Below are 21,722 nucleotides of genomic sequence, written 5' to 3'. Positions count from 1 at the left end.
AGCTGTTTGCTGCAGAAATCCTCACCCCTGCAAGCAGGGTCTGCTCACTCTTTGTTTTGTTTTCTTTCCTGTCACTGTTCTGCAGCTTCCTACATTCCCTGCTCGCCCCTGGGAAGCCAGTGACAGCCAGGTTCCTGCTGTAAGATTTGTGCCCAGTCATGGAGCAGCTGGGAACATCCCAGCCCCTCACCAGCAGGGCACTGAAGCCACAGCTGTCACTCAGTGGGGACAGACCTGTGCCAGACACCAGACATGATGGACAAAATAGGAATGCTCCTGGACTGCTGGTGAAGAGCAAACAGCTCTCTGCAGAACCCTTTCTGATCATGCCTCTGCCTTGCTGGACAAGTTCTAAGTAGGATTCATACAAGTTGGCCGTGGAAAATCTGGAGGAAAATAGTGCAATACCCATAAAGTGGGAAAAATGTAGGGATGGTCAGGAGAGGAAGCAGCCTCTGCTGTCAGAGGTCCAAGGGCTGCTGTGGGGCTTCTCTCTTGCCATCCTAACACAGTTTATTCAGGAAAAGCCAACAGGGTCCTGGCTGGGCAACATGAAAAAGGGTTATAAGGGACAGACCCTCACCTCTCTACTGATGTCCTTGGTGTTTGGAAAGTTGCAGCTTGGGTAGGGGAAAGTTTCTTAGCAGCTGTTCTGTGAGTGCTGGTGGAGTTAGAGTGGAACTGAGGAAAGTGTTATGCTTCCAATGGATATTCCAGGCTGAAATGAGTCAGAAACTGGAGAGCTCCCAGAAAACATTTATTCAGCCCTCTGAGCCAACTTGAACAAGTTCCCCAGAGTGGTCCAGCCCATTTCACTATGATTTCAGTATTTTGTAAAATGTCTTTAAAATTCTTTCAGAGCAGCATAGTTAACGTGCCTCATCTTGTAAATAGTTTTAAAAAAAGCATCAGAGTGTTTGGTTACAAATACATGCACTCAAGACACAGCTGTCAGGATTTATTCTTTGTCATTTCAATCAAAATGAGGTCAAAGCTGGCAAAAATGTTTCTTACCAATTTAGGGAAAAACCAGTTCAGTTATAGGAATTTCAGAAAAGACCCAGCCTGCCCGAGAGCTGAACCTGCTGAGAGTGAATCAGCGCATTTTTGCTCTTGCAAGCAAAGATGGTGCAGGTCTTGCTGGGGACAGGAGGGGACTCTCTGACTTGGTTTAAGTGCCTTTTTCTGGGATGGTCAAAGTGAAGGGCATGTTGTGGATGCCACCATGAAATCCCAGACCAGCTGTTACAGGCTGACTCTCCTTGTGAAAAGGGTCATGGCTTTCATCTGAACTCCACCAGTGGGTTTGACCTTGGTGTTGGATCAGTTCAGGTGACAAAATCAATGTGGAGAAGTGAATATTGACCTGTGAGTCAGGCTGGTCTGTCTCCTCTGCTGTGGAGATTTGGCCTGGGACATCCCTCTCCTTCCTTCCTTTAGGTTCCCTTGGATTTGTGGCCTTTTGGTGGCAGGAGGAGCCACACCTCAGATTCATGAAGGATGTGGAGATGCTGGCACATTGATAGGAGAAGGGTTTTCCCCAGCAGCATCCAGCCATCTGGAAATGCAGCTGTGCCTGCTGAAAAATGTGCCCTTTGAAATGCCAAGTGAGTCCAGGCACAGCTGTGTCTGTCTGGGTTAAACATTTACCAAGTGTCTAAAGGGCAGGATCAGGGCACAGATCCCAGAGCCCAGGAGGATGTGGGAGGATGTGGGAGGATGTGGGAGGCTGATGCCCTGATACTTCCTAGCGCAGGGAGAAAACCCTCCCACATCTGCTCAGCCCATCACAGAGCTTGTGGTGCTGTCACACAGGCAAAGAACCCACCTCTGCCTCAGGAAGTGCTTGCATGGATTCCTGGAGGCTGGATGAGGACTGGGAGAGGGCTGGGCACTGCTGCATGCTGGCTCTGCTCATGTGCATCACTCTGCACCTTCTGGAAGCTCTTGCTGCAGCCAGAACCATGGAGCAGGAGCAGGATGAGCAGCAGCTCTTCTCACACCAGCAGTGCCAGAGCTGAGGAGGCTCCCCAAGGAAGGGTGCCACTGGAATGGACACAGGAAAAGGCCAGCTCAATTTGTTACCACATTGCTGCCAGCTCCAGACTGTTTTCTTGAGGACCCCAAAGCCAGATTTGTTCAGAATCCATAAACTTCTCTAGTTAAAAACTAAGATAAGAACATTCCCAGCTGACACAAATTGTGACAGAAAGCAGTAGTAAACACTTACAACTGCTGAGAAGGCATGTGGCAATGGAAAACTGAGCACTTAGGACCACTTAGCCCTGAAGAGAGAGGGCTCTTCAGCCTCCATTCCATATCCAGTTCCACACTCTGCTGGAAGCTTGCAAAGCTGTGTAATGCACAATCCATAGCTGCCCAAACACTTTTCCCAGGGAGGGGACCCATAGGGAGGATCCACCATCCAAAAGCAACAGAGGAGACTGCAGACAGACCATGGCTGATGTTGGCTGGGCTGTGGCCTTCAGCTCAGTGTGTTGTTCTTGGTGCTGGTAGTGGGAGCCATCTGTGCTGGAAAGACCTCACACACCAGCTGTAGGAGTGTCAGGGGTGGGACGGTCGGGACGGACGGAGACAAGAGATCTCTGCAGCCAGGTTGTGGAACTTGGGGTTTATTGCAAAGGGCCTGGGGGCAGGGCCCTGCTGGGAGCTGCCAGCCACAGCTCAGAGCAGGCCCCAGAGAAGAGAGGGGTAGAGAGGATGAGAGGGTGAGAGAGTAAAAGGGTTAAGAGAGTAAAAGGGTTAAGAGCGTAAAAGGGTAAGAGAGTAAGAGAGGCAAGAGAGTGAAGTTCCTGTTACAATACAATAAATCTTCTTCTGTGTTGAATATTCTGATTCTCACTAACCAATCCAGTACAATATACAAATCCTACAGCATTTACATACAGCCTATAAGAATCACTACATTACCATACTGTGTTACATTTTACAGAAGGGGTCTACTATTTAGACCCCTTCTGCCAAGCTACACCCCAAGCTAGTAGGGTCCGCTCAGACCCTTAGACTTGCCTGCAAGGAGAAGGTCTTGTTTCATCAAAAGGAGATTACCTTCAGTCAGCCACACCATTGTTTTCCCATTGTTCAGTAACTAAAAAAATCTCAAAGCTTGCTTTGATTTCAATCTCGCTTATAGTTTCTATATTCTCAAAATCTTTTGCCAGAAAATCATATTTATAAGGCTTTCCTGTTTCATCTTCTCCAACAACCAGCCTTTGCACTGTCAGCTTGCTCCTGCCCTGCAAGCCTGTGGGATTTTCCACTCAATACAACGTGCTTTGTCACAGGGTGGAACAGCCTCTCCTTCTGGTGCATGAGGACACCACAGCAGTGCCAAAACATCCTCTGGTCACCATGGCAGCAGCAGGAGGGACTTGGTGAGCCCAGGCTCCCCCACGGCCATGCATTCCCTCAGCATGCCACTCCCCAGCCCTGTGCAGGGAAACCTTGTTATTTCAAGCTGTTTTTTCCTCTTCTCCCATTGTCCTCTCAGGCTTCACAGGAAATAGGAGAGCAGCAATTTCCTTGCTGCATTTGTTCCGTTGATCCTACGGTCCTCCCCAGCAGAGAGCTTCCCACAGCCCAGAAAACCCCTATAAACCGAACACCCCAAAGAACACAAGGTTCATTGGCCAAACTTCACCTTCCCCATGTCATGGTTAATCATTCTCACTGCACACTCCACCTACACCTGCTTTGCAGGGGCAGCTTTAGCCTGAACTATCTGAGGTGTTTGCTGACTCGGGAGAGGGGGGAGGGATGAGCCTGGGGAGCCAGGGAAGGTCTCCTGCACCTGCCTTGCTTTTGCTTCTCACCGTGTCCTTCCTCAGAGACCAGAGGTACACGTGATGATCCAGCAGCAGCAGCTGAGGCAGCTCCTGCCAGAGGGGAAGGGGGACACCTGTGCTGCCCTCGCCCTGCTCGGCGGCTCCGTGGCAGCCCTGGGGCTCTGGAAATGGCTGGGCAAAAAGAGGATCCAAAAGAAAATGGAAGAGGCTCGGAGGACCCGGGATGAGGGCATGAAGAAGATGGCAAAGGCTGTGCAGCAGTTCAGGGAGCAGGTAAGCCATCCTCCCTGGGGTCTGAGTCCCACTGGGGTGTCTGCTGATGCTGTCCTTCACATCCTCCTTCCAGCTCATGGCCCCATAGCTTTATAAGGAGCAGATGTGCCAGCAGCCCTCAGCAAGAGGAAAGGCTGCCCTGGGAGAAAGGCAGATCACTGCCCTCCTCAAGCTGGATGAGGTGTGGTGGGAGTCTACACCTTGGGGAATGTGAATTACTCACTGAGAAGAGGTTTTTGAACAACACAGGTGATGATGCACTGCATCTTCATTGATCCAAACCCCAATTCTTTAATGATCTGGAAATGTCTCTTGCCAATAATGGGTGGAAGCAAGAAGCCTTTTTTCCTCTGCTTAACTCTAAGTTTGCACATCTGTTCACACCCCTCTACCTTTGGCTCTAAAACTTGGCTTCTGGACAGCTCTAGGGGTGTCTCCAAAAGCAGCATTCTCAGCCAGGGGCACCTCCCATCAGGCTGCCCAGAAAGTGCCTGCTCTAACCTTACACTGTGAGGGTTTTCAGTGTCCCCTGGGAGCAACCAGGACGTGACATGGGGCTAATTGAGCCAGGCATCCACCCAGCACAGCCCTGAATTCTACTGCAACATCATTTCTAACCCCCTTTCCTTTCTGCTCCGTTCACTTCTGAATACACACTGGGTAAACCAGCTCATGCTTATACAGGTAACACACCTGGAGGTAAAGCATACCAGCTACAAGTGATACATATATTCTTAAATATAGATCTATATAAATATATGATATAAAACCTCTAAAACCCTGGTGGCACTGAGAACTGCCAATCTTCTTTACCCGAGTAACCACCTGTGAGTCCCTGCTGACTTCTTGCAGTTTGATGGGCTCGAGCTGTTCAATGTTTGCTCTCAGCCCAGGCTGTCCTGCACTGCCTGTGTCTGTTTTGAGGGATGAAAGGACAGCCTGAGACTCGTGTGCAAGGACACAAGTACCTTGTGCCCCAGGCAGTGTTTGCTCAGCTGAGGTTATGTCTTGGCCAGTGGCTAAGTCCCACTGTGCCAGGAGGAAGGCACTGCCATGTCTACTGCTGCAGTGGATGGACAAAGCCCTTCAGCACGTGGGTTCCTGTGTTTGCATCCTGTTTGTGATATGCAAACTTGGGATAAAACACTTGGCAGCTCAAGGTCAGAGCCCTCACATGCAGGATCTGCCTTTCCAGCAAGCTCTGGTGATAATGATGACAAAACTAAACAGCCTTTATCCCCTGAGCCAAAGGGTAACTGTGGGGAGGCCTTTGAGCCTTTCAGGTGAACTTCTAGGGTAATGTCCTGGAAGAATTTGCCACAGGTTTAGAGTTTGCCTCAGTGCTTGGGGTGAACAAACGGGGCATCTGCAGCACTGTGTTGATCTGCCCTTTCTGCAGCACTGTGTTGATCTGCCCTTTCTGCAGCACTGCCCTTTCCCTGTAGGACATTGCCCTTTGCCCTGCCCTGGTACTGCCCCTGTGCCCATTGGCCCTGACCCCACAATTAACCCAGGACATTGCACTGTTTCTCATCTTCTGTCCCTGTACTCCTTCAGCATGGCTCTATAATAAACCCTGCTGGAACTCTTACAGAGACCCTTTCTGTCCTTCTTGCTGACCTAGCTGTGGTGTGAGCGTGGATTGAGTGACTGTGCCTGCCTGAGCAGCTTTCTCAGAAGACGCTTTCAGGAGGTAGCAGCAAACACCATCCATTTTCCACATTGCTACATAACTGGGGGCTCTGGATAACATAGAGGGGGCTCTGGATCCCCCTCCCTTCCCTCTGCAGGTTCCCAGTGTCCAGAGAGATGCCATTCTGTCCCTGCCCCTGCTGGAACTCACTGGAAGACTCCAGGAAGGGTCTCTGTCCCCCAGGACTGTCCTCTACACCTACTTAGAGAAGGTGAGTGTCCATCCACAGTGAGATGGACAAAGCAAATCTTTGACGTTCTCCATGCCATGGTGTGTGTGCTGGTGGCTGAAAAGGCTCGTTGGAGCTGGATTATGGCCAGCCTTTAATACAGGAAATATTGAGAGAAAAACATGCTCTGTCTCCTGGGTCAGATCCTCTGAGGTCGCTTGAGCTGGGATGCTCTGGGGAGGGGCTTATTCAGTCTGTATTTTGTAAATCAAGGTAGCTGCTGAATGCAGCTGTGAAATGATGCTGTTCTTATCCATCACCTGTTCCCAACAAAGGCCCTGGAAGTGACCCAGCAGACAAACTGCTTGCGCCACTTTATCCCAGAGTGTGAGGAGCAGCTCCAGGAAATCGAGCGGCGCAAGGAGAAAGGGCTGCTCTACGGCATCCCCGTCAGCATCAAGGACCACATCGGCCACAAGGTTCTTCCCTTTGTGCTTCTGGATGTCCCAGCGTGGGTGGGGAAGTGGTGGGAGATGGACAATGGGGAAGGGGCCCAATCCCTCCCTGCTTGCACCACAGGAAACCTGGTTGTGTCTGAGGCAGCTGCAGTGGGCACTCACTCACTCACTCCCATCACACCCAGCGTGATGTGGGAGAGAGAATAGAAAGGGTTAAAGTGAGAAAACTTGTGGGTTGAGATAAAGACAGTTTATTAGGTAAACTCTGCACACAAGCAAAGCAAAACAAGTAACTCGTTCACCACATCCCTTGGGCAGGCAGGTGTTCAGCCACCCCCAGGACAGCAGGGCTCCATCATGTCTGATGGTAACTGGGAAACCCCAGATTTCCCAGTTACCATCACCACAAACATCACCCAAACATCTCCCCTTCCTTCTTCTTCCCCCAGCTTTATATGCTGAGCATGACTCCACATGGCATGGAATGTCCCCCTGGTCACTTGGGGTCAGCTGTCCTGACTGTCCCTTCCCTGTCCCTCAACCCCAGCCTGCTCACTGGTGAGGCAGTGTGAGCTCTGTGCAAGCCCTGCTCAGTGATAACAATAACAACTTTGTGTTATCAACACTGTTTACAGCACAAAATCCAAAACACAGCCCTGTAGTTGCTACTGTGAAGAAAATAAACTCTAGCCCAGCCTAAAAGCAGCCAAAAGCAGCAGAGAAAAGCCAGGGATGAATAGTTATAGGCACAAATGATTTCTCCTGTGATACATGACACAGTACAGGCTGCACTAGAGCTAAGCCCCAAACACCAAAGGCTAACTGAAAAAGGCTCACACATTTTGGTTACCTGGGAATATTCATTCCCTGAACATCCACTGGTGGATTCACTTGCACAGCAGGATGCTGGGTTTGATCCTGAGATGGTGCACCTGTGGAGTCTGGAGCTGCATTTGGGTCAGGGGAGAAAAGGAGCAAGGAAAAGAGCAAGGAGAGCTTCAGGAGAAGCTTTAACCCAATGAGTGCTTGGCAGCCCTCTGCCAGGGATGGAAGGAGAGGGAGTCCTTCAAGCAAGGGCTCTCAAGGGAGTGAATTGGTACCAAACACACAACCCCTGAAGGAATGCCAGAGGATCCTTCCAAAAGAGCAAGGGAACTGCATTGGCCATGTCCCTTGTCCTTCCTCCTCTCTGCAGGGGCACTTGGCAACCTGTGGGCTCACGCAGTGCCTGGACACTGTGATGGAGGAGGACAGTGTCCTGGTGAAGGTCCTGAAGAAACAAGGAGCCATCCCATTTGCAATGACCAATGTGCCACAATCCCTCTTCAGGTGACATACATCATCAAAAATCTGGTTGTGCTTCTGAAGGAAAATCCCAGCCTGCAGGGCCCTGGACAGGCTCCTGAGACGTGTCCTGGAGAGTCCCTTTTCCATTATCTGGCAACAATCTCAAGTGAAAAAGCTGTCGGATAAAAGATAAAGAGGGGGAAAAGCCTCTCATGAGTTAAGAGGAATCGAGTGCACTTGTGCATGGGAGGGAGAGCAGAGTTTTGTGGGAATGAGCTGTGTCCTGAGGGATTTACAGGATGAAAGGATGGGGTTGGCTGTGCCCCACAGGCTCTCTGCAAAGGAAAACAAACAAACCCAAGGCACTGGCTGCTCCTCACAGCCTCTTTCCTTTCTTTCTTCTCCCCAGCTACGAATGCAGCAACCCCATCTTTGGGCAGACCTTGAACCCCCTGGACCCCCAGAGGAGCCCTGGGGGCTCCTCGGGAGGGGAGGGAGCTCTGATTGCAGGGGGAGGCTCCATCCTGGGCATGGGCTCGGACGTGGGCGGCAGCATCCGCCTGCCCTCCAGCTTCTGCGGGCTCTGCGGCCTCAAACCCACCGCTGAGAGACTCAGGTATTCTTTAAGTAGTCCCCAGCTGCAAATAAAATCTTTAATAAGAGTTTGCATTAAATAAAGGAACTTACTTATTTTCTAAAAAAAAAAAAATAAGAAGAAATGAGACGGAGTAGAAATTCTCCAGAGTAAAAATCTGTTTTGATTTAGGTGGAATGTACATCTTTGAGTTGTCTGTAGTTTGAAAACATAGCTATTTAGTCTGACTGCAAAAAGCCTAAGCTCAGAGAAACTGCTTCAGTGAAAGACAAAGATAAAGGAAGAAGAAACAGAGGGTGATAGAGAGAGACAGAGAGACTGCTGTGAGACCAGGTCAACCTGACCTAGAGAATTTCTACTCTGTCTCACTGGGGCTGCCCTCCACCCTGCTCATGGTCAGGCTGGGCTGAAGGGGAAAGTACTGGGTGGGTACTTGGAGGGAGGAGAGAGGGTGGCTTTGCTCCAAACCTCTCCCAGGAGACGGCACGGTTAGGTTTAGTGGGAAATGGGCAGGTTTTCATTGTAAATCTAGCCTGGAGTTCAAAGTAAAAGGGAGTTAAAAGGGTTAAATAATGCCAAAATGGAACACTTTTGGTTAAACCAAAACTAAGATCTGTTGGGGTTTATATTTGCTTATTTTGGCCAAAATTTCCTGGTTTGAACTACTCTGTGGTGTTGATGGGTCCCCAGGATGAGGTGAGAGATGAGAATTTGACTCTAAGTTCTCAGAAGGCTGATATTATATTATATTATATTATATTATATTATATTATATTATATTATATTATATTATATTATATTATATTATATTATATTATATTATATTATATTATATTATATTATATTATATTATATTATATTATATTATATTATATTATATTACGTTACATTACATTATATTACATTATATTATATTACATTACATTATATTACATTACATTATATTACATTACATTATATTACATTATATTATATTGATATACTAAAACTATACTAAAGAAAGAGAAAAGATATATCAGAAAGCTAAAAAGGAATGAATAATAAAAACTTGTGACAGACTCAGAGTCTGACACAGCTGGCTGTGATTGGCTATTAATTAAAAACAATTTACATGTTTGGTAAACAATTCTCCAAATCACATTCTAAAGCATCTAAACAGGGAGAAGCTGAAGTTTCTCATCTTCCCAGGAGAAGAAATCTTAATGAAGAGATTTTTCATAAAATATCACAGTAACACTACTCAATTCAAATTTTTGAAATCATTTCCTTCTGTTTCTGGTCCTGAGCTGGAGACCCCACATGCTTTTCAAACACATTGTGAATATTTCCCCATTACTGAAATGACAATGTGCTTCTTCTTTTCCCATAGCCTGTCTGGAGTGACTGGCCCTGTCAATGGCATCCTGGCAGGTATGTGAATTTTAAATTCCTTTTCCCTACATCCTGTGAAGAGCCTGATGTTCTCCTGTAGGCCAGGAGAGAACCTGAGACAGAGAAGTCCTGTCTGGAGTCCATCTGAAACGCCCCTCATTGCCTGCCCACCCCGACGGGGCTGTGCAGAGGGGTGGGCTGGGCTTTGGCACATCCTTCTGCTCAGTGTGGGTGTTTGCTCTTGTCCCATGCAGTCCCTTGTGCCCTGGGGCCCATGGCACGGGATGTGGACAGCCTGGCCCTGTGCATGAAGGCTCTGCTGTGCCAGGAGATGTTCCAGCTGGACCCCAGCGTGCCCCCCATCCCCTTCAACGAGGAGGTGAGGCCCTCACTCAGCAAGCCCTGGCTCCTTCCAGGGTGCCACATGCCCTCCTGAAGGGTCCAGTTATCTTTACAGGACTGGTTTTCAGTGAAACAGCTCTCTTTGAGGGCACAATTCATAATTCCCATAAAAAAAAAAGCCAAATCAGTAGTTATCCTGGCTGTCTTCTCAGCTAGAATGCTGCTTATTGAATGGTGAGGATCCAGAAAGAGCAGGGAAGAAGGCAACACTGGGAGCAAATGGCTGGAGAACTTCAGGGGAAGATGAGACAGGATCAGAAACTGCTGCAGCAAATCTCTTAACTGAGGGTGTTCCCTTTCTCTCTGCAGCAGACCAGCTTCAGGAGGTTTTTATACCTCCACACTTTTTATCAGTGCTTGAATCCCCTGGTCTGGAATGGCTGTGCTCCTCCTGAAGGAGGGCCTGGAGAAAAAGGCAGGGGTAGACATTGGAAAGGGTACCTATAAACAGCAAACAAGAGTATTAGTCACTCCTTAGCATTTGGAGCTCTTCTGCAGTGGGTGTCAGCGTGGATCAGACCTTCCCCCAGCAGGGTGGGTGTCACAAATGAGAGATTGAGGTCACCTAAAGAATCACTGTCAAAGGCACTGCAAAAAGCAGGTTTTAATACAAATTTGCAAAAGGGTGACAAAGTTCAATGACAGGGTTCACTCTGTTACTTATTCTGAAGATGGAGCACACAAAGAAAAATCAGCTTAGTGTCACTTTGGAATGATTTGCCTGGAGACTAGGGGTGCAAAGGACAGGGGTGCAAAGAGCAGGGATGACCCTCCCATTGAGTCACAAGGTTCAGAGACTTTCTAAACTCCTGAGAGAGCCTAGGTAGAGCTGAGTCCAATCCTAGTCCCAGACTGGCCAACAGTTCAGATCTAAGAATTTAATAGGGAAATACAAAGAGTAGGGGAGACCCTCCCACTGCATCCAGTCTTAGTCCCAGACCTGGTCAATGGTGTATGTCTAAAGGATTTTCACAGCAATCCCATTAGGAATAGTGTGAGGGTCTCAGTTGTGGGTTTCTCTGGGTCTGGATTAAAGGCATTTGAGATGGTTGTTCATGTTCAGACTCAGGTGTTTATTATTTCTTATCAGTAAAACAGTCTCACTAGTGTGAGTTCAGCAGCTTTTCATTAGAAGGCACAAAATGGCCAACAATCTCTTGTTTTAAGACTAAACTATCCAATTAAGAACAGACACCTGGATTATTTTCCCTTTTAACCCAATAACTGATCCCACAGAGCTGCAATGTGGACTTTTCTGCCCAATTACAAAATGCCACCCAAACGCATGAAGAAGGAAGAAGAAGCATGAAGAAGAAACCCAGGACAACACCCTGTGCCCTCCATCTTGCTTCCATCCACAGCATTTTAAAAATCCCAAAGCCTAAATTTCTCACCAAGTGATACACCTACACTGCTCTCTATAATCTATTTCACACTTTTGTGGATTCCAGTCTATCTTGAAGTCTGGGAAACTTTCTCCATGAGTGAGGGTCAAAGTCAGTGCTGCCCTGGGGGTCAGGGCACCCCAGAGCAGACAGAGAAACATCCCTGGTGCCCTGGGTTTCCACAGAATAGGAAAAATAACTGGTGTCTCCTTGCTCCAGGTGTACTCCAGCTCCACTCCCCTGCGGGTCGGGTACTACGACACCGACGGCTACTTCCCTCTGCCCCCCTGCATGAGGAGGGCAGTGAAGGAAACCAGGAGTGCTCTGCAGGCAGCTGGGCACCAGGTGAGCACCACCAGCCCCTGCCCTTCTCCCCAGGGTGTCCCCTGCCTCGCTCCTCGCTGAGGCAATCACCCTTCAGGAACCAGGCACGGCTCCCAAGCACACCTGTGGAGAAAATGACCTGGCTGAGGTATGGGATTATGGTTCTCCAGCCACAGAACACCAGGCAGAGACCCCCCTGCCTAAGGGAGAAGTGCATCCCATGGGCAACCAGCAGGAATAATCTCATGGGGAGATTGTTGGATGGAAAATGGTTGAACCAGGGCTTCTCTTGGCACATGGAGCCCAGGGAGGTGCTTCTCTGCCTCTGAGGATTATCCACATTTGGGTCTTGGAAGCTATTCACATCCCCAGGCTGCCACATAATCTTGTGTTTTGGTGCAGCTGGTGCCCTTCTCTCCCCCTCGGATCCCCTATGTCATGAATGAACTGTTTATGAAGACGTTTTTTGCTGATGGAGGCCGTGCCTTCTTGGATGTGTTGTAAGTAGGAGCCCTCTGGCAGCAGTGCTGCCAACACCTCCATCCCCATGCCATGGGCATGGCACAGGCACAAGAAGCCCATCTCTCCCACCCCAAACAGGCAACACTCAGGTCTCTGAGAAAGGGCAAACAGCTTCTCTGAAATCATCCCATCCTCCTGTCATCTCTCAGCACAGGAAATATTGTAGATCCAGGCTTGAAACCACAGGTGAATTCCTGCAAGATGCCAAGGCTGGTGAAGAAGCTGCTGGCTCTGCTTCTTAAACCTCTGGTGAGTGCCTGTCCCTCAGGACAGGAACAGGGGCTCCCTGGGGTGACCCCAGTTAGTGCAGCCCCATGTCATGTCCCTAAGGAACCTCGTGCCTTTCCAGTTTCCCCGCCTGGCTGACTACCTGAGCTCCATGGTTGGAATGAGGTAAGATGGAATTGTCCCCAGGGATGTCCCTGGAAATGGGTGATACCTTCTCCTCCAGGTGTCCTTGGCTGGGGGGGACTGGATTCACAACACAGGCTGTGAACTGCCCTCTGCAGGGGCTGTCCCTCATTGCTGGACATGGCTTCACTGCCCCTAGCAATATCCTGACAGGAATGGGCACTGGAATGGATAAGGTCATTACAGGAAGCCTGTGGAAGAGATGAGTATTTAATCCAGGCCCATCAGGAAAACCTTCCCTCCAGCACTTCCAGACATGTGCTGCTTAACTGGTTGGGCAGATGCCAAAGGAAACTTTAGGAAGATTGTGAAAGCTGTATTGTTTCAAGCAATTGCTAAAATCACCAGGGCTTATCAACCCAGAGGACTATTTAAGCAATTCCTCCTCCTCTTACAGCTTAAAGATGTTGCTATAATTTCCACTCGCAGGTCAGTGCAGGAGATGTGGGATCATCACCATCAAATACAGGTTTGTTTTGAGAACTTTCCTCCTTGGCATCATGCTGCAAGTTGAGGCTTTGTGGCAAGCACCGGGTCAGAGAGAGTCATCGGTTTGGAAAGGGATTGTGCAGGGGAGGGGCTGCTGGGGAGGAGACAGGATGGAGGGAAAGGCACCAAGAATGATAGGAATGGGGTGGATGGGCTTTGAGTCACCCCAGACAGAGCTTCAGTGGCTGCCTGCAGTGCTCCTGCCCAGGCACACTGAAGGCTCTCCTGGGAGTGGGCATGGCCAGAGTGGGACCTTTCAAATTCCTGGCCACACGCAGGGGAGGCAAACACAGGCCCCTCTGCCTGCTGCTGCCTCCTCAGCTGTGCCTGGAGAGGCCGAGAGGCTGCAGGCACGGCCATGGCCCCTCTCCTCCCCAGGTGTACCGCTCCCAGGTCATCAGCCAGTGGCAGGAACTCCAGCTGGACGTGGTGCTGTGCCCTGTCCTGGGGCCTGCCTTCACCACGGGATACCCCAGGAAACTCCTCGGTGAGTGAGTCTGGGGCCTTCCCAGGAGGGCAGAGAAACACTGGCCGAGACTGGAGGGAAACATCCACGGCCATGGAGCTTCACTGCCCACCCAAGCATTTCAGGGGAATTAAGGAGGAAAAGTAACTACACAGAGCTCTCTGAGCAGGTGGAGACAGACACAGTTCTCGGGGGCTTCAGTGAATAGGGAATGTGTAAGTTTGAAGGCAGGAGGCTGTGACTGCCTGCATCCTCTCCTGCTTCTCTCAGGTGCCATCTCCTCCACGATGCTGTACAATGTCTTGAACTTCCCCGCCGGGGTTGTCCCTGTCAGCACTGTGACAGAGGCGGATGAGGAAGAGCTAAAGCTTTACAAAGGATGCTGTGATGACCCCTGGGACCGGACACTGAAACAGGTAGGGCAAGTGGTGGAGCAGACAGTGCTGATGTGTGTTCAGGTAACAGTTTCCATGATATGAGGGGCTCCTAAATATCTCCATCAGTATGGGAACAAAAAAATTCATATCTTTATACACCCCTTGCTAATCCCCAAACCCACCTTGAACACACCCTTTGCTGTTCTCCCAAGCCCCCAACAGGTAAGTCACTAAGTTTTGGGGGGACTAAAGGATCTCCCACAGGCTGGGCAGGCTGAAGCAGCAAGGAGTCATGCAGCAAAGTTTCTGGGAGCAGGTCCTTGCAACAGCCACAGCCCACAGCACTGCACTGCACTTTCCTCCTGCTCCACATTGCCTTCAACCAGGCTCAGGCTGTCAGTGGAGCATGGGTCAGGAATGAGGATGCTGAAGGAAAAGGGATCTGCCTACAAGACAGCCCAAGGCAGAGCTGGCTGGGGTGTGTGTGGGGAGAAGGCGTCCCAAACACGTTACCCAAGATTTGGCAACCATTTCTATCAGAGAAGAGCAAGAGCCTTCCCTCTGCCCAGCACACTAACAGGGCTCAAACTCCAACCTCCCCAGGCTGTGGGATGAGCCACAGGCCTAAACCAAGCTCCCAAAACCTGCTGGAGGTGCGAGGGGTCCCTGGGTGGCCCCTGACCGCTGGTGCCCCTGCTGCAGGCCGTGTCAGGAGCCGTGGGGATGCCCGTGGCCGTGCAGTGCGTGGCCCTGCCCTGGCAGGAGGAGCTGTGCCTGCGCTTCATGAAGGAGGTGGAGACCCTCAGCCGTGGCAGGAGAGTGGCATAGTCACCATGGGCACCGAGGAGAAGGAACAGCGCTGCACGACTGCCACCAGCAGTGCAGAGACTGCACTGGGGAAGGGAGGAGGAAGGAAATGACACCTCCTGACCCCTCTCCTCGCCAATAAACACAGATCCTGTAAGGAACCCTGCAGGAGTGGCTTAGGATAGGTTCAAACAGTGGTGAATCTAGGAACTGCACTTCCAGCAAGGATGGATGGCCCTGGATGTGGGTTCATCACCCCTATTTCCACCAGTGCTGCCTCCTGCAGAAGCAGGGTGGTGCTGAGAGGAAAGGATTACAGAAGTTCAACAGTATTTTCTTGCTGGCAGTGGAGTAACTTCATATGGATGGAACTATGGGCTGCCCCATGAGGAATACAGCCGTGTCCATCACTTCTCACCACTGTAATTTGGCCACAAAAATAAAAATTTAACTATTAAGCAACTCCCATGATAAATTCCAGTAATCCTTCACTGATGGTGATGAACGTATGAACAAAGTTACTACTCAAAATCATACAAATACCTGCTCACTGGACATTAAATGGCATCTAGCATGGGAATATTCACACTTATCCACAGCCTTGCTAGCTGTGAGGGATAGCAACAGTCACTGGCCTCTGCACAGCACCAGATCTCCAGCATCCCAAGCACATTTCCAACTCCACAGGAGGGGCACTCTTAGCAGCCTTAGGTTTCAGGACCTCAGGCTTCTCTCTCTGAAGGCAGGAGATAAGCACAGACAGATGCAACTCATTTATGCAGATGGTGAGATCTGGGACAGAAAGGCTGAGATCCCCAGATGGTGTTTGTTAACCCAAACCTGCTCATGCAGGATCAAAGCAGTCAGACAGGAGGAAGAGAGCAGGGCCATTTATCCCATCCCACAAAGATGGAAAAATTGCTCCCTCTGATAAGACCTCTCTCTCTTTCCTAGATTAAACACCTCAGTCTCAAAGAGATAAGTATCCAGGAAACACCACAGCAGGTCTTTCTCATTTATTCCCCATGTCTGCAGTAAAAAAGCAGGTTTCCTTTGCGACATTTTAGAAAGAAAAATAAATATAAAGCAGCTCTGCTTTCCCTTAAATATCGGGCTATTTCCTGACAGCAGACAGACAGACTCTGCTGCCCCTTCTACTCCCGACGTAATTTGCAGAAATACATGGGCCCAAAGTTGGCTGTGAGGTGAGGCAGGACAAGCTCCCCGAGCCGGCACTCCGAGAAGAAGGAAAAGGTGTCCTGGAAGAGCGTCCTGAAGTGGCTCAGGTCCTCCAGGTGGAGGCTGATGTTGAAGTGGGCTCGTGCCACGTCCAGAGCCCTCTCCACCACGCACTCGTTCTGCAGCGGGGACAGCGAGCACGTGGAATACACCACAGCTCCTCCCGGCCTGGCCGCCAGGATCCCAGCCCTGCAGCACAGGGAGCACACACACGGTCACCAGGAGGGACACCAAGGGACATCCCCACCCACCGACACTGGGAAACCAAAAGGGAACTCATAGGAAGTGACAGACAGCCCCCACTGAACTCCGCAGGCTCAGCAGTCTGTGTCACTGCAACATGAGGAGTGTAAGAGTCAAACAGTACTTATATTGACAAAGGATTTAATGTGGGAGATGCTGCTGCAGAGCAGCTGGAAGGTGTAATTCTGCAGTCACATCCAAAGGAATGGGATATATGTACAGGGGAAGAGATTCCTGCAGTTCAAGTGCTGCCATGGGGCTCTCTAATCTGCCTCCTTGTTGCCACAGCACACAGTGATAAGCTGTGGCCCTTCCCAGCACCACATGTCCTCCCGTGTCCTGGGATAGGTGGGCACTCAGGAATCCTCCAGGGCTGACTGCCAGGACCCAGGAGATCACCACCCAAAACAACTGTGCCCATCCTGCTCCTTAGACCTTCTCCCTATATCCTACAGCTACTGCTGGGGACAGAAGGACAAGGGGGTCAGACCTTGGTGATCTGACCAAGAACATCTGCACTTTCTTACACTTACTGTGATTTCACCCATTCCAGAAAACTACACATGGTTTCCACATTTCCCAGCTAGGGACAGAGTAAGGAGAGGTTTCAGGGAACACAACACAACCGAGCTCACTCACATCAGCAGCTGCAGCTGCAGCATGGGCAGCATCTGACGCTCTTTGGTTCGCCTCTTGTGGAAGATGTTGTTGTCCTCCTCCATGGCAGAGTGTCTGTCTGTCGTGCAGGGCACATCCACCAGCACCTGCAGCAGCAGAGGTCCCACCTCAGCCCCCTGCACAGGTCAAGCTCAGCGAGTCCCCTCCTGCAGCGAGCCCCACGCCCACCTCCTACACCCCTGCCAGCAGCTCTCAGTGCCCAAACACAGGTGTGCACCACACTGAACTGTAACCATCTGGCTGCTCTGGCATTTTGGGAATGTGCAAAAATGGTGGAAAACATCCTGCACTAACTCATTTCCTCATTTAATGTCCCTGCTCTGTGTGTGTCCCTGGCAATGCTCCTGCAGCACACACGAGCATTGCTGCTGCAGCCTGCCAGAGTACTCAACCCAGCCCCTGGAACACCAAACCCATCTCCTGTGGCTGAACATGGCTGAGAAGCCAGAATTATCTAATCTTCACATTTAACCCCTTCCAGGTGATGGACAAGAACAGGACTTCTAAAGGGTGTTACACAGGCAAGTAAAGGTACAACTCTAGATGCACATATGAACCAAATCCTGCAGGAAGGGATAGCAGGAGGAAATATTACTCCTTATGTGGCTTGGTCTTCCCTCTCTTCATTTATGATTACAAAAAACTACGCAATTATATGGAAGGATAACCTGCTGTCTTCCTCAAAAAGAGGAGGGAAGTGAACTTGATGGGTTTATCTTCACTAGTTCCCAACACATACCTTATGGAAAGTGCCTCCTTTCACCTGGTCCCAGTCCCTTCCATCGTAGGACGTGACACTCACAGTGTCCCTGACTTCTTTGGGGACATAGCTCTGGAGAATCTGGTACAGCCTCTTTGTCCGGGAAACGGAGACATCGTTGGCTGCCAGATGCCCTGATAGGACAGAACAGGCACACTGGAATGTCACCTCTGCAGAAACACACCTGATTCCAGCTCTTACACACAGAAATCATTAATGGTCAGGCATGAATGCGTGCAGTACACTGCTCCAGCCCTGTTTAACACAGGAACAAGGGAACACCCATCCCCACTCACCACAAAACCCAGTCTGCAGCAGAGCCAGAGTCTTCCCACCTGGAGCAGCACAGAGGTCGAGGACAAAGTCATCTGGCTGCACGTCGAGTGCCAGCACAGGCAGGAGAGATGCTGCATCCATGAGGTAATAGTCGAGGAGCCCCAGACCATCCGGCCTGGAAATCATCAGTTTGCACAACAAAAGCAAATGTTGGAGGTGAAAAGAAAGTAAAAGAGCAGTTGGAAGTGAGGATGGTGACACATGGAAGCAGCCCCTGGGGCTGGCAGAGACCAGGGCGGTCAGTCAGGGATGTCTCACCGTGCAGGGCGAAAGCGCGTGATGTCACCCCTGGGGAAGGTGTAACACTTGATTTTGGAGCTGATGGACATGCAAAGTGGCGGGGACATCCCTGCCTGTGCCACCATTTCTGCCTGCATCCCAGTCCTGCCCTCACCAGGGCCCTCCTGGCACCCTGTGGCCACTTCCCCCACAGCTGCACCGCGCTGCCATTGCTGCACCTTCTGGAGGGCCTCGGAAATGATATCGGTGGCGTTGAGCAGCTCCAGCTCTTCAGGAACATGGTCAGCAGCAGCAAAGTTGTTGAGGAGGGCCCCATACTTCTGCTCACAGAGCAGGCCAGCACGGACCGAGGGCCACAGGGCCCCCAGGTGCAGGCTGTAGCTCGTGTCGAAGTGGTGCAGCGCCAGCCGCGTGGACGGGATGCGTGGGGCCGTGGCAGCCTGGTGGGGAAAAACAACAGAAGTGTTAAAATACCTCGATACCGCCACACCCGGCCTCCCCACCCAGCCTTCATGTTCTTCTGGGAGAATCCAGCACTGGGTTCCCTGCTGCCAGAAGTCCATGAGGCCTTTCTGGAGCGTGAGTGTGACAGGACCGGAGGGAATGGCATGAAGCTGTGACAGGGGGGCCTCTGCTGTATGACAGGAAAAGGCTCCCCAGGGAAGGGGTCCCACACCAAGCCTGTCTGAGCTCAAGAAGCATTTGGACAATGCTCTCAGGCACAGGGCGGGACTGCTGGGAGTGTCCTGAGCAGAGGCAGGAGCTGCATCCTGGTGCATCCCTTCCAAATCGGCACATTCAGTGATTCCAGGACTCTGTGAATGGCCGAAATGTGGCTGCGGGCCCAGGGTGGGCACGGCCGCACACAGAGCGGCGGCAGGAGGGTGCAGGGTGAAACGGGGGCACGAGAAGGGGATTTGCACCGGATTTAGCACGGGATTTAGCGGGGACAAGAGCGGGGTGCAAGCAGCGCCGCGGGGTGCGGTGCTCTGGTCCCGCCCCGGCCCGGCTCACCCATTTCTCCTTGTGCCGGTGCCGACGCGGCCCGGCTCCCGGTGCCGCTCCCGGTACCGCTCCCGGTGCCGCTCCCGGTACCGCTCCCGGTGCCGCTCCGTCCCGGTGCCCGGCGCAGCAGCGCGGCCGCCGCACGCCCGCGCCCGCCCAGCGCCGCCATCGCCGCTCGCCTTCCGGGGCGGGACCGGGGAGCGCTTGGAAAGGGCTGCGGGCAGCCGGGCTCGGGGAGCGGGGCTGTACTCAATGGTCTTAAGGTCCCTTCCAACCTAAACCGGTTGGAAGGGACGGCCCCGTTGCGGTCATCACTGAGCTGCGTTTGGGCATCAGCTACTGAGAAGGATCCGGCACCAAACGCGCTTTGCATAGGCACAGCTGAACCCTGCCCTGTGCCACAGGGAAAAAAACAATAACCAAAACCTACTGGAACTTATGTGGTACCCTTAACCCAATAAAAGTCTAAGATCCATCAGCAAAAGGACAATGAACCACTAAATGGATAAAGAACAGCCAAACTTATAGGGTGGTGGCTTTCATTCCGCTTTGAAGAATAGCTGTGAGATACCCTAGTTTTCCTCCTAACATTCTTTATAGGGAAAGGAGCAGGCAGAGCACGGACAGGGCAGTCCCAGGGTGAGCAGAACGGGCTGGTAACTCACACAGAAAGGCTTTAGCTCCCCCCAGGTGACCCTGACCAGGGTTTGAGTAGGTGAACCACCCCCATGCACCTCCACAGCCACGTGGCTGGTTTTGTAGGCAAGGAGGCAGAGCTGGCTGCTGCCAGGAGGCTCTGCCAGCCGCTGGCAGAAGTAGGGGACAGTGAGGGACAGGTGACAGCTTTCCCCTGAGGGTGTGACAAAGTTCTCTCTCCTAGAAAAGGGTCACTCCCTTCAGCCTAACTTAGTCAGAACATACTGTGTGAACAACCCTGGTCTTGAGGGGCTTAGGAATAATATTTGTGGCTTCAAGACACAAATTCTTCCCCATGGCATTGGTCTGTAGCAGCTTTCCATCATGCACAAAAACGACATTCCCACAAGTGAGGAAAACTCTCCTGACCTTAACTGGGCTCTGACACCCACTGATTTCATCTTAACCCAGGACAAGTCAGAAGCATGACAATTAGGAAATAAACACAGGGCACTTCCACAGGAACTCTCAATGTTTAATATGGAAAATTACAGAACATCAACACGTTGTTTGTTTTGTTTTTGCACAGCTGCACATCTTCCATGAGCACAGAGGCAGTGACAGGCTGCCAGGAAGCCTTTTCATTCATGCTCAGCACGGAGGATGGACTGCAGGAAGCAGAACTGTGATCCAGGAACCGCTGGCACCGGCTGTGGAAGCAGATGGACAACCATGCCCCATTTCACTTCAGCTTACTGAAAAGCTTGTGAGCAACCTGGAAAGAGAGAGAGTCCTCAGTAACTCATAGAGATGGAAAACAGCAAGGTGTCACCTCTTGGTTTTCTGGACCAACAATGCACACAGCTCCACAACCCTGGCTTTTGCTCTAAAAAAAGTCATTCAAGAAAGCTGCTGAGATGCCTTACAAAGCTTCAGCTCAGGTTCAAAAGGTTTAGCTTTAAAATGGCAAGTACAAGACAAAAATTTGCAGGGTACAAACGCTGGGTTTGAGTTATTTAATTCTTTAGTAACGCACCGAATCCCGCCGAGATCTATTGTAACAAGGAGGAACCAAACATTAACAAGACAGCGGGACTGAAGGCAGCTCTGCTCAGGGGCGCTGCACTTACACAGTGGTCCCTGGCGTGCAGGAAGTCGAAGAGCTCCTCAGTGCACTGCTCCTCCGTCTCGGAGCGGGAGGACACTCGCTCGTTACACAGCTCCAGCCGCTCCCGCGCCTTCACGCATTTCTCGATCTGCTCGCACTGCTCCCGCAGCGTGGTCAGGGGGTCCTGCGGACACGGGGCTGCGGTGAGCACAGGGACAGCCCCGCACGCCGCTTCCCCCGAGCCCCTTCAAGAGAGAGCCCCGCGTGCACACCGCAGCCCGGCCTCCCCACGGAGCTCCAGACCGCGGGCCCAGCGCGGCACCGCCCGAGCCCCCCGAGCCTCTTCGGCGGCGCTGATGGCCCCGGGCAGCCGCGCCTGGCAGCTGCAAGTCTCCGCCGCAGCTCCCCGTCTTACCACGAGCTCTTCTTCTTCCTCCTGCGGAAAGACAAGAGAGCACAGCGTTACTGCCCGCCCTCCCTGCCGGTCGGGGGAGCGGAGCGGGCCCCGCGGCGCCCCGCGCTCACCTCGGGCTCGCCGCGCTGCCCCATCGCGCTCCCGCCTCACAGAAGGACTCGCCAGGGTCACCCGCCGGAAGCGCTGCTGCCCGCGCCGGAAGCGGAAGCGCTCCCTCCGCGGGGCGG

The 21,722-nt window shown here is 51.5% G+C and overlaps 3 protein-coding genes across 3 annotated transcripts; 1 reads left to right on the top strand and 2 right to left on the bottom strand.

Annotated features, from left to right (window-relative positions):
• The first annotated feature begins 551 nt into the window (after positions 1 to 551).
• On the top strand, positions 552 to 14,856 carry LOC118689313 (vitamin D3 hydroxylase-associated protein-like). The gene is made up of 16 exons (XM_036387474.2): positions 552 to 625; positions 3,767 to 4,079; positions 5,870 to 5,983; positions 6,277 to 6,420; positions 7,595 to 7,728; positions 8,096 to 8,302; positions 9,651 to 9,691; positions 9,907 to 10,031; positions 11,659 to 11,784; positions 12,166 to 12,263; positions 12,435 to 12,534; positions 12,635 to 12,678; positions 13,126 to 13,165; positions 13,564 to 13,672; positions 13,922 to 14,067; positions 14,731 to 14,856. The coding sequence occupies exons 1-16, from the start codon at positions 552 to 554 to the stop codon at positions 14,854 to 14,856; spliced, it is 1,941 nt and encodes a 646-aa protein (XP_036243367.2).
• A 980-nt stretch (positions 14,857 to 15,836) lies between these two features.
• On the bottom strand, positions 15,837 to 19,709 carry NSUN4 (NOP2/Sun RNA methyltransferase 4). The gene is made up of 7 exons (XM_054515689.1): positions 19,612 to 19,709; positions 19,346 to 19,550; positions 18,350 to 18,771; positions 18,052 to 18,206; positions 17,735 to 17,889; positions 16,957 to 17,081; positions 15,837 to 16,263 (listed from the first exon to the last, which is right to left on the bottom strand). The coding sequence occupies exons 1-7, from the start codon at positions 19,707 to 19,709 to the stop codon at positions 15,990 to 15,992; spliced, it is 1,434 nt and encodes a 477-aa protein (XP_054371664.1). The 3' UTR covers positions 15,837 to 15,989.
• Positions 19,710 to 20,486: 777 nt separating this feature from the next.
• On the bottom strand, positions 20,487 to 21,713 carry LOC118689314 (cytochrome b-c1 complex subunit 6, mitochondrial). The gene is made up of 4 exons (XM_036387475.2): positions 21,606 to 21,713; positions 21,496 to 21,516; positions 21,103 to 21,264; positions 20,487 to 20,747 (listed from the first exon to the last, which is right to left on the bottom strand). Exons 1-4 carry the CDS (start codon positions 21,627 to 21,629, stop codon positions 20,715 to 20,717), a joined length of 240 nt encoding a protein of 79 aa, XP_036243368.1. The 5' UTR covers positions 21,630 to 21,713; the 3' UTR covers positions 20,487 to 20,714.
• Between the last annotated feature and the right edge of the window lie 9 nt (positions 21,714 to 21,722).

The sequence above is a fragment of the Molothrus ater genome, chromosome 9, assembly GCF_012460135.2.
Source record: "Molothrus ater isolate BHLD 08-10-18 breed brown headed cowbird chromosome 9, BPBGC_Mater_1.1, whole genome shotgun sequence".
NCBI classification, from domain to species: Eukaryota; Metazoa; Chordata; class Aves; order Passeriformes; family Icteridae; genus Molothrus; species Molothrus ater.
This window is presented reverse-complemented; position numbering and strand designations above follow the sequence as displayed.